Source organism: Orbicella faveolata, unplaced genomic scaffold (genome assembly GCF_042242905.1).
Source record: "Orbicella faveolata isolate gen_17 unplaced genomic scaffold, um_ofav_v1 contig_17, whole genome shotgun sequence".
Lineage (NCBI taxonomy): Eukaryota > Metazoa > Cnidaria > Anthozoa > Scleractinia > Merulinidae > Orbicella > Orbicella faveolata.
In genome coordinates, this window is record NW_028301544.1 from 245,774 (window position 1) to 257,677 (window position 11,904).

Consider the following 11,904-nt stretch of genomic DNA (forward strand, 5'->3'; position numbering starts at 1 on the left):
TTTTGATACACTCAGGAAAAAACCAGAATACTAGCTGCTTCTGTGCCATAATTTTTGGCACAAAACAAGCAAAACAAATCATGAGTAACAATCTGAAGATCATTTCATCTGTTCAAGAAAGACTGAGCTACTGAATCACATGGGAGCAAGATTGAGTTGTCCACAGAATATTTGATTTGATTTGAGTCTACGCTTCTTGTGTACAGCGGTTGTTTTATTCAGTGTAGTTATTCAAAATGGCGGCTGAAGGCGATGCGGACCAAAAAGAAAAGCATCCTCCATGCAGTGTAAGTATATAATTGCAGCTTCTTAACATACCACTCATCTGAAATAGTATCTTTTAGGGGTAGTCCATTTTAGGGTAGTTCATTTGGGTAGTCCATTTGAGTAGTCCATTAGGGTAGTCCATGGACTAGGGGTCAGTGTTTTGTCCATCACCATCACTTTCAGTGAGGAGTTTTTTACTAGACTTGAAGAACTGCTCTTTTGTGATTATGTTGAGTTCCAGAAGGATTTACCAGATCCAGATGCCTTACCAGAGTGAGTGATATACTCCTGGTATTTTATGTAATGGATATCATATACATAAGTTTTTAGGTTTTTCTATTAGCTTAACTAATATAAACAAAAAGGAGGGCTCAGTAGATATTACTCTGAAAGGGGCAGTGAAAATTATGCTGTATATACTAGCCCTCTTAGCTTTAGGTTTGCCAGTAATGCCCATGGATTGATTAATAATTTGGTACTGATTCAAAACAGAACTAATGATGGTATTTGACTGAGTGTTGGTAAACGAAAACAAAAATAAAACACATCAGATGACTTCTCTCACTAAATGAAATCAGCAAAATGAACTAAGTTATTGCCTTATCAAATGATTTGAAGTGATTAACTAAAGTATAAAACTGCACTTTATTCTAGTGACAAGGCATTTTTGTTTAAACCTTGTAAGTACACCATCCCCTTAACTAAGGCAAATTAGGTATGCCAAAAAAATAATGTTTGAACTAGTATTAAAATTATGATTAATTCAAAAACATTGATGTTAGAAAACTATATGTCCTAGCCAAATGCTATTGACATGTTACAATACAGCCTACTTGTTACAGAAAGACATAATTATCTAGTTTTGGATTAATGGAGAATAAAATAATTATCTACTTGAGCGTCTCTTAACTGAGGATCTTTTAAAGACTTGATAACATAGTTCAAAATTTTAATGTGCTATTACTCTATGTACAATTAAATCTGTTTGTTCAAGTCACAGATTAAGGGTTAAAAAAACACTCCTTATTTACTTGTGTACCAGGGCTCGGAAACATTGCTGTACGATTGTCTGGGTCACCTATATTTTCTTGCTGGGCAAGTAACTTTACATTCTCATTTGTCCAATGGTCAAGGGCTCAGGTATGTCATTGGTCGACTAAATCAATAAAGAGCCAACTTCCATTGGTTCAACGGTATTAGCAATTCGAGCTGCTGAATCTTCATTGAGATTGGCAGCAAGTGACTTCCACATGCTCTTAATATCATGATTGAACTGCTCAGTTCGCAAGTCCAGTGGAATGTTCATTCCTGGCAAGCCATGTTTGTTAAATGTTCTATTCCATTTAGGGTCATGCGCATCTGTTTCTGACAAAATGGCTTCAATTTTGGCATATTTGGTCTTGCCATGTGCTTTGTACAGTAGCAGAGCAACCTCAAAAAGGTCAGGAAGCCTCTCACCGTATCCATCTTTACTTGTATCGCCAAACTCGAACTAAATGAGACCAAAGGCCAGCTTTGCCTGATGGTAATTAAAAGGGAAATCATCCTTCGCTGCTCCCCCATTTGCCTCCCCCTGCGGATCCTGAGCCTCGAGAGTGACATTGTGATGTGCCTTGCTTTCATGGCTAGAAAAGGAAGAAACCAAATTTACACTCAGGAATTGCCTACTAGTTACATTGTACTATTACATACTGGTAGTTTCCCGGGGATTACAAATGATTTTGCGATTTCAGGAACCTCTCAAAACCTTTAGATTAAAGAAACTGATGATCTTTCCTGCCAAAAAAGTAAGACATTTTACTTGACTTTGGTGTGTGTGTATGTGTGTGTGTGTGTGTGTGTGTGGGGGGGGGGGGGGGTGGGGGGGCACTTACAAGCATAACAACATAATGTTTTTATTTTTACTCACCTATTTCTGGTAGCTTTAATTGAGAATACCAGACCACATGACACTCTGCAGTGGAAAAAACTCAGCATGTCTTTCTCCTTCCCACGCTCATACCTTTTTCACACCAGGCCATGTTGCATAACTTCGTGCCTGAGACAATGAAAAAAAGGATTAAACCAACACAACTTGTTGGTTTATTCATTTATTTCATCATTATTATTCATTGAAAAAGTGTTAAGTGAACATGAACGTCTTCTGCAGGGTTACAAGAAGTTTTCCCTTTCATGGAGGTATTGATGGTTTTGCTAAAAAGCAGTCTGTTAACACTCAGAGACATACATACATTTTTCTTCAATTAGGTGGTAGAATTTGATTAAAGATCAATACTTGTAATAAGAACAATTTCTCCTTGGTGATCATTTACAACATTCATTCAGATTAAAATATTTTCTTGTATATGTCTTGATATCGTAAGGAGCAATATGTTGCTAAAAACTGTATTACCTCTTGTCTCATACTATTGCTATAATCCTCTATCAATTTTATACTTACTTGACTCTGTTGGAATGATGAAGTTCACATAAGTTTTATCACATCGCTCTATTCGACACAAAAAACCATTTGCACCCATAGCACTCTCCAACTCATGAATCTGCTGAACCAAAGGTTCAACTTCACTTCCAGTCATTAGATACGTCTCCACATATTTTATGCAAAGCTCATGTAGCCATTTCCTTAGACCTTCTTTTCCCAAGTCATCTTTTGATGGCATGTCATAGTCTGGAGCATCTATTCCACATGAAAAAGTATACAGAAGGAACAATGAGAGCATCACTTTAAATGTTCACCACTGTGTATAGCTACATCAGTAATATTACCACCTTCAGTCTTTGAGACTCCTCCTCCCTGTCGAATTTCTTAACTTGATCTACTGTGGGTGAGGTTGAAGATTTTCAGGTCAACTAGCTAGACCCTCTAATTTGCAAAAATGTAATTTTATTTTATTAAAACAATAAATAAATAAACAGTTTGTTAGCAGATCATAGAACACAGGTTGTAATGGTATACATTAAGGATGTAGAAGTGATAATAGATTGTGTTACTAATGACCTTTAAGTAACAGTGAAGCTACATGTATTGCTTTAGCTACCTTTCTTTACACAGACTTCATGTGAACACCAGAAAGTATGAAAGTGAAGAATGATCATTGCAGTCAAATTTCCAATTTAAGCAATTGGAAAGAAGAAGCCTGAAAAAAATCAGGGCTTCAACGGGATTCGATCCCATGACCTCAGCGACACCAGTGCGATGCTCTACCAACTGAGCTATGAAGCCACACATTGGGAGCGAGGTCAATTAATTGAGTTCATATCAGGCTTCCCATAAGGAGTGAAATGATTTGAAGTATATATGAAATAATTCATATATCTGAACTGTGGTTGTAGATGAAAGTGAAGAATGAGGTCACGGGTTCCAATTTCGTTTTTCAGGCTTCTTCTTTCCAATTGCTTAAATTGGAAAATTTACTGCGATGATCATTCTTCACTTTCATCCACAACGGCAGTTCAAATATGAATTATTTCATATATACTTCACATAATTTTACTCCTATGGAAAGATATGAACTGAATTAATTGACCTCGCTCCCAATGTGTGGCTTCATAGCTCAGTTGGTAGAGCATCGCACCGGTATCGCGGAGGTCACGGGTTCGAATCCCGTTGAAGCCCTGATTTTTTTCAGGCTTCTTTTTTCCAATTGCTTAAATTGGAAAATTTACTGCGATGATCATTCTTCATTCTTCTGTGGTCTTGTTGTGTCTAAGTTAGGTTCATTGACCCTGTTCAGAACAGAGTACTGCTGTGTCCAATGTATGGAACGATTGCTGTGTTCTGTACCTTGAATTCTGGCATTAACCATCAAATCAACATCGTCCCCCATCAACCTAAGATTTATAGAAACATTATTTTACACATGACTATCTACATAATGAGAAGTTACAGAGTTTACACTCGACAGAAACTAAAAACATCCTTGACTTTTCACTGACCTGTGAACAATTTTCACTAACCTTGTATTGTGAGGATAATAATAAATCAAAGGTGCCTGTGAGCCAGCTCATGGATGAATTGGATGAATTGGATGAATGTAGAAAAGTTAGTTGGATAAAAAGAGAAGAGGAATTGATCATTGTGGAGTTCTTCTTGGTACAGCAGTGAAAAACAGCCAAATAAACATCCTTTGATGCATGGGTTCGGATGTCCAGTGGTTGCTTATTGACACCCTTTAGGTAAAGGTCAAGTCTGCAAACAGGCCAAGTGGCCCACCAGGCCAGAGCTTATCCTGGTTTCTGTAGCATGAAGCGACTACAGTAGGGGTATTTCTACTCCCCCCATGGATGGGACGCTAGTCCATTGCAGGGTTACCCCCAGCATTAAGTTTGCCGGTACTCATTTATTTACGGGGGTGGAAAAAAGCCCTGTGAGAACAAAGTGTCTTGCCCAAGAACACAACGCAATGTCCACGGCCAGGGCTCAAACCTGGACCGCGTAATCCGGAGATGAGCGCACTAACTGTGAGGCCACAGTGCCCCCACCCTTTAGGTGGCTTAATTTGCTCTCTGTTAAAATTATGTTATAAATTATAAATAATTATTTATTACATAATTGAAAGTAGATTTCAACAGAGTGCAACAACAAAGATTAAGATGAACACTTCTTTTATTATATTAGGAGCATTTTCTTTCTTATTAAGTCTACTGAAATACTGACTACCATAATATATGTAGCACATAAAAGCTAAGAGGAGACATTCTAGCCAACAGTCTCCTATACACACAGATTATACAATAATTTTTGCTGAGTTATAAATAACAATCTTTACAGCAGCAGGACACACATGTAGTAGAAGTACAGTATGATAATCACCATTTTAAGAACTGAATGGAAGTTCAACAGGTATAAACTGGCACAGTTAGGATAGCTAATACTTCAAATAAACATCACAAGATTTGTATTTTATTAATAGAAACAGATTACCACCATTCAACTTTTGTGTTCCAGTTTATGATGGGAGCTAGTAGTTTCATTTAATTGTAGTCCTAATATAGACTGATTGTGATACTCTACATGTGTATGTTCATGTATATGAACATGATATAGAACTGCTAATTTTAAGTTTCTGTAAGTTACATACTGTAATTTCTGTATTCCACTGTAAAGCTATAGGTTCATTTCTTGAGTTAAGGTTTGACACACATAGCGAGTTCAGATGGATTTCATTTGTTGACATTCTTGACTTAAAGAAACATACATCTATAAAGTTCTAAAAGTGTTTCCAACTCTGTAATTATACATGCAGCTTGGAAAGCCATTTAATTTATATGCTTGTAACCAATGTCTTATGCAAAGAATGAGTCTCAACAGTTCAAGTGTCAGCTGACTTAAGTCTTGAAAGCATCTTATTCCCTTTGTAAACAGTAGAATTCCACATCTATCTGTAATTCTCAGATTACTTCCATGAAGTTTTAAGGGTGACTTGTGTTGTTAAAGCCAGTTTCTACTAAGTCTTTTGATATTATTTTTGGCAGCTGATAAACATGTATAGCATCAGTAATGTTGTTAATATTAACATCTGCTTACTGTCACTTGCATATTATACTGTAGTTGTTATTGCAGTGTTCATCTGGGTTATATGGAGATGCACAATACTACAACTTGCTTCACCTGCAATACACAATAAATATATAATAGTGACACATTTTAAAGGGGTATAAATGATTATATGCAGAAAAAATATTGTATATCTTTAATTTGCTTCCCTTTCTCCCCCCCCCCCCCCCCCCTCCCCCAATTAAAAAAGCTACTTACCTAACTAATGTGTCCAAGTGATTATTTCTTGCTTTTCTGGAAAGGGTTAATAAGAAAGAAAATGCCAGTTATAATGTCATGCTCTCCCGCAAGAAACATTGGAGCTAAAATAATTCATTTAACCTGAAAAAAACAAAATGTATTGTTATGTACAGCTTCTGAAAATTTTGGTAGAGTTACATGTAATATTAAATCTTTATGAAGACTAAGAATTTAGGGACATGAATGATACAGTAAATTCAAACCATTCTTTGTTTCTACCAATAAATTTTCTGACTGTTTTGCTGTGTGATTTAAATAGTTGCTTGATACATTTAGATACATGTATTTATTTGGTATGTTAAGTTTCCATATTCAGCTAAATTAAATATTAATTATGATCTCATATGATACATACAGGGAAATATTCAAACAGCTTTCATGGAAACATACCGTAAACACCAGTGTATAAGTCGCACTCGGAGATAAGCCACACCCCGAGTTTGGCAACTTAAATTTTCGAAAAAGACATTTGGAAAGAAAGTAAAATAAATGAAAAGTGGAGTCTTGAGAAAGCCTGATGTCTTACAGGTACATGCATTTCTTGAATGCGTTAACCGGCGTATTAACTCACTAAAACAGAGAATACTAAAACTCTTACCTACAATTTTAGCACTGAGATAGGATGAAAATCCGATTTAGACATAAATCTGATCTTTCTAGTTTCTGGCATTTTTAATCCAGTATTTTCCAATTCTGTCCGTTTCTCAGTAGAATTTACATACAACAACATGAATGTTTCGGTTCGTTCGTAGCTTAGTAACCAGGCAGGCTTAGTAATGAAGAAAAGGTCTGCGACCATCAGTGACGCTAAACAACTTTTTGGCAGAATGGAGATTCCTTACTGAGTGACATTCAGCAACTCAAGACAGGCAATGTTAAACCGATTAAGAGCTTTTGTAACGAAGAAGGTTTAATGGACACTTAATATGAACAAAAACGGCTCTTTTAGGAGCTGCCAAACTCGCAATTTAAGCAATGCTCAATGCGTATTGTGGTATAGTTTTCTGAAGTTCTTATGAGTTTGCTATACACAGGTCTATACAGACTGTAAAATTTTCACTGAAAGGTGTTCATTTATGCAAATTTACGGCATGGTGTCCAGATGTTCTCACGGATAAGCCACATTCCCAATTTGATGCAAAAATTTTGAGCAACAAGATGCGGCTTATATCACGGTGTTTATGGTAAATAGGCTTATGATCACTATTGTAAGACTCCAGGGTACCTGCTGATTGTACACATTGTGGTACATTGGTGTAAACATATCTATCTGTGTACGGTAGTCAGTAGTAAACTGGTTAATGAACTGAGTGTATCCTCTGTCTGTTATAAGATATTTTTTTTAGAGCCTTTTGCTCTGAACTTACCTGCATGAGATCAATATTGAAATCCCCAAGCAGAGTCGTAAAGATGAGTAAGAGCATCAATTAACTGTGAAATTGTAACTTTAGTATTCGAGCGATAGATACCAATGACATGAATATTTGGAATTGGTTGGCTTAACACCTGTAACAGTAATTTCCAAATTATTAAACTTATATCTGTATGGAATTTTAGTACAATTCAGATCATTCTTAATGTACAAAGTAGTTCCATATAGCAAGTTCTTATGTTAGACTGATTAAAGTCATTTCTGTAAAGAGTTAATTCACCAAGCTGATATGTATCATCTCTATCTAACAAGCAAAGTTTTGTTTCAACAAAAATGTTGACATCAGCTTCTTGAATGTTGAATCACTTCGTACATCATCTATGTGTAGGTGGAGAGATCTAAGTGAATTGTCAGTGCATAACACTGCTAAAGGCACAAGGCTTACTTGTGTTCTTAGTCTGCTCATTTCACTTTTAACTTTCTCACTAACCTTTATTTTGATTTCATTCCAATTAAGAATATGCAGTGCAGAGCTGTTTCCTACACGGCTCAAGCCAACATAATGCATGCGATCTCTTGTGGATGCTGGAAAATCAACTGCTTCAATTAATGTGTCGCCTTGACAATGGTAAATAGTCTTGGCAGCAGTGGGTCTAAGTGGAAATTGGCGCCAGAGAATTCGGACCTGACTCTTTTTATTGACTTGAAATTGTCTTGTTACTTCCAATACTGGTGTCCAGTTTCTATTTACAGTTACCTTGTATAAATGTGCATTTTCTCTATGCTGGCTTCTGCCTATGTCAGGATGTTGAAATGAGACCCAAATAATACTTGGTCTGGTGGAATTTTCAACTATGTAGTCTATGTGTTCTATGACACACTCTGCACCATTGGTGAGTCCGTCAGTCACATCAATATTAGTTGTCAGTCATATTTTGTTGCAGTTGCTACTGACACTAGCGAATGTAAACCCATTGTCTTTGTTGGATAATCTGGAATTTCGTTTTTCATTTGTTTCTTGAGATCATCAGAAATGCCCTCGATTATACTGTCCACAGCCTTAATCTAAGCTTTATCAGCGTTAGAGAGGGTATACAGAGCATTGTTGTGAGCATCTACGGATGAATTTGTAGTAAATAAATGTGCCATGTTCATAGGGTAATTATCTTGTCCAGGCTTTACATTCAGAAGTCTTTGTTTCAAAATTAAGTGGTTATATCATCTTCAGAGTGCTTTCCCTCTCTCAAACGATTGAGTAGCTGAGCAAAGTGTTTGCAATCTTTTTGTCTCATCATTGCTACTTCAATTCAAAGAGGGTGAAGTACCAGTCACCCCAAAACGCAGACCATGCAGACTGCAGACAGCAGACTGCGGACTGTGCAGACTGTGCAGACTGAGTACTTTTTTTTCTTGTTCTTGGTTTTGCATTTACTTTTATTTTGACTCGCATTTTTGTTTTTTGGTTCTCGCTACAAAATAGTGTTCAATCATATATCAGAGCGTTTGTCCTTATGACCATTTATGCACAGGCGCTAGGACGCACAAGCTCGGTATGTGACTGTTGTTCCAATAAACGAACACGCTATAGACTTTGTAAGGGAAACTCCCTTTAGTTCTAAATATACTTATTTAAGTAAAGTTATTTTAAAATGTAGAAATAACTTCTACTCTTGGTGTACCAAATGGCTGTTGGAACATTACAACGATCACGCCGAAAAAAGCCGAGTGCATGTAAAGATCACAGAAAACCGACTATCATTTGAAATTCTCAGCATAATATACGGTTGCCGTGATAAGTTCATGTGATGGTAAATTTATCTGGTTTTATGACAGTGGGGTTTTTATGGCGATTTAGACTAAGACTGGTCCCTCTTTTGCCTAGTCTGTCGTCCATGACGCAAAAGCAATCCTCGCAGAAATAATTTCACGGGGAATTTTTTTTTTCTCCAGGTTTATTTACAGTCATGGATGGACTAAGCTAAGGGAAAGAGGGAATACTCGTAGTCTAACGGGTATCGTATGTTGCTTTGTGATGCGAAAGCAATTTGTAGGACGACGTTGCTTCGTGTCACCATCCTTGCTTCATTTATGAGGAGGAACGCAGACCACAGAATTTGAAAAACAAAAGCAACAACAACAACAACAAATTGAACAAAAGAAATAAAACGGCAAAGCACAAACATGTTAAAAATAGACGCAATTTGCGCCCAAAATGTATGGAAGACATAAAAGAACACCCTATGTTGAGGTAAGTGAAGTGTATTTCTATGCTTTATTTTAGTATATTTAGGACTAAAGGGACTTTCCCATACAAAGTCTTTTAAGCGCGGTCGTCTATTGAATCAACAGTCACATGGTGAGTTTGTGCAGCCAGCGGATAAATAACAAACCGTTGGATATATTGAACACATTGTTTAACTAGAACTGAAAGGGTGTGAGTCAAGTTTTAGAAAAACAAGTACTCAGTTTGCACGGTCTGCACAGTCTGCATGGTCTGCACGGTCCGCAGTCTGCAGTCTGCAGTCTGCAGTCTGCAGTCTGCAGTCTGCAGTCTGCAGTCTGCAGTCTGCATGGTCTGTGTTTTGGGGTGACCGGTGAAGTACTCTGTCCAAATGGTAATAGCAAATTCATTATAGCCAGATTGGGAATTTTTAAAGATCCACTTGTCAAAAACTGGCTTAAGCGGGGAAAGATCTCCAACAGCTACCGAGCTTATTCCACCAAATGGTTCATTAGTTCCCATGATTTGTTGTAATAATAAGTTCAAAAAGTCTAACATGCTACTTTCAACCATAGAAATCTCATCAATGAAATCATCCTAAGTTTGTTTAGTTTCGCTCTAATGGTATTCAGTCTGTCACTGTCCAGTGCGCAATACTCAAAACCTCTATTGGCAGGTATCTTAAAAGCAGCATGTGGTATATTGCCTTTAATGTTGAAATATGCTGCTTTGCCAGTAGGGGCAGTCTTGACAACTTTCACACCATCTGGATATTCCCCCATTGATACTATTTAGAAATCTGATCAGAACTTCATACAATGCATTTGTAACAGTACTTTTGCCAACTCCAGCACCTCCACTTAAGAATCATCTTTTGTTTTAACTGAATCATCTTTTGTTTTCATTCAATGTAATTAAGACACGATAAAAAAAAAAATGTCTTTAATTTTCATTCAAAGAGCAGTCGACCCTAGTACCAGAGCTACTTTCCGAACGAAATAATCCCCCTCGTATAAAAGGCATAGTAAAAAATGCGACACAACAAGGAGGCTTACCTTAGCTTCAAGATGATACAGCATTCGTTCCCCGTTGCATTGTTTGCTCCTTCGGGTGACATTTTAAAAGACTTAAAAACGATTCGTCCTTGGTCGTGACATCGTCGCTTTCTAGCATGATAGCTTTAAAGATTTCGAAGCGAGCAACGTGGCTTTCAGGATTTTAATGTTCATAGCCGAAGATAGTGTTCCATAGCTTGATAATTTTCCATTTTACCACTCCACGAAGACCTGCTCGTTAAAATTGAACGAATGCCGCGTTACGCTGTGCTGCCGCACAAAAATGGTATAGTAAGTCCTTCTAGTCATTCCATGTCCATTTGTCGCAGCTACTGTTGCTTAGCTTAACAACCGTTTCCATTTTAAAACTCCACAGATTGAACCAAAAACCATTTTCTTGCCCCGTTAACCGCCATGTATAATCTCCATGTTATCGGACAAAATTTTTCCTTTCTAGTGCCCTCTAAAATCTGCCAATCCTACAGGACGAACCATACTCAGCGGGGGGAGGAATAGGAGAAAACTAAAATTAATCTGAATGGTGATCCTGGATGTTACGTCATCCATGAGCAATTTTGCTCAGTCCCGCAACTCCTCTGTGCATCTTTTTTTTTTTCTTTTTTTTTTATCCTGTTTCTTTCTCTTCACTTCTTCTCACTCCACACACAGGTTGTACCTTCATTTACCTCTAATTACGTTTAAGTATCCGTTTGTTTGTTTATGTTCCGATTTTCTAGCCACAATTTAAGAAATCGCAGTGAAACGTCATCGCTTCTGCATGCATTGCGTGCCGTTTAGTCTTTATACTGTTAGTGGTTGACCTCAAATTATTCAGACATCTCGTGACCACAAATTATGCAAGTTGAAGCCAGTTATTTGAATAACGCTGTATTTGATTATTTTTACTTTCAGTTTCAGTTGATTTGCAATTTCCGCTCAGAGCATATTGACTAGAATCAACAAACGAAACGAAAGGACATCAAGAGACCCAAGTCTCCTAAGATTAACACAAACCAATTGTAAGTACGTACAAATTACTACAATGTTTAACGGCGTTGGCAAATTTTCATAAATTGTTGCGAGAACACCGCGGATTTAACCAATGCGAGAGCGATGAACAACGTGTTAGACGGAACAAACCCAATGGATATAACTTGATATAATCCTTACCGTGCACATTTTTTACTTTCAA

At 37.2% G+C, this 11,904-nt stretch overlaps 1 protein-coding gene across 5 annotated transcripts; it reads right to left on the minus strand.

Annotated features, from left to right (window-relative positions):
- Nucleotides 1-532: 532 nt before the first annotated feature.
- LOC149113008 (uncharacterized) lies at nucleotides 533-11,630 on the minus strand. 5 transcript variants are annotated; one of them, XM_089288598.1, is made up of 6 exons: nucleotides 10,713-11,630; nucleotides 6,023-6,058; nucleotides 4,052-5,878; nucleotides 2,708-2,944; nucleotides 2,177-2,305; nucleotides 533-1,892 (listed from the first exon to the last, which is right to left on the minus strand). In XM_089288598.1, the coding sequence occupies exons 3-5, from the start codon at nucleotides 4,092-4,094 to the stop codon at nucleotides 2,238-2,240; spliced, it is 348 nt and encodes a 115-aa protein (XP_089144724.1). In that variant the 5' UTR covers nucleotides 4,095-5,878; nucleotides 6,023-6,058; nucleotides 10,713-11,630; the 3' UTR covers nucleotides 533-1,892; nucleotides 2,177-2,237. The 5 variants fall into 5 exon arrangements, with proteins under 5 accessions (XP_089144724.1, XP_089144725.1, XP_089144726.1 ...); XM_089288599.1 differs by having other exon boundaries at nucleotides 6,023-6,145; XM_089288600.1 differs by lacking the exons at nucleotides 6,023-6,058; nucleotides 10,713-11,630 and having other exon boundaries at nucleotides 4,225-5,976.
- Nucleotides 11,631-11,904: the final 274 nt, after the last annotated feature.

Excerpts from the sequence above, each read along its gene's own strand:
- LOC149113008 (XM_089288598.1), bottom strand. The coding sequence starts at position 4,094 with ATGGGGGACGATGTTGATTTGATGGTTAATGCCAGAATTCAAG. Across the intron at positions 2,945-4,051 it reads GGTTAATGCCAGAATTCAAG|ATGCTCCAGACTATGACATG; the intron begins GTACAGAACACA and ends CATGTGGAATAG. Across the intron at positions 2,306-2,707 it reads CATCATTCCAACAGAGTCAA|GCACGAAGTTATGCAACATG; the intron begins GTAAGTATAAAA and ends TCATTGTCTCAG.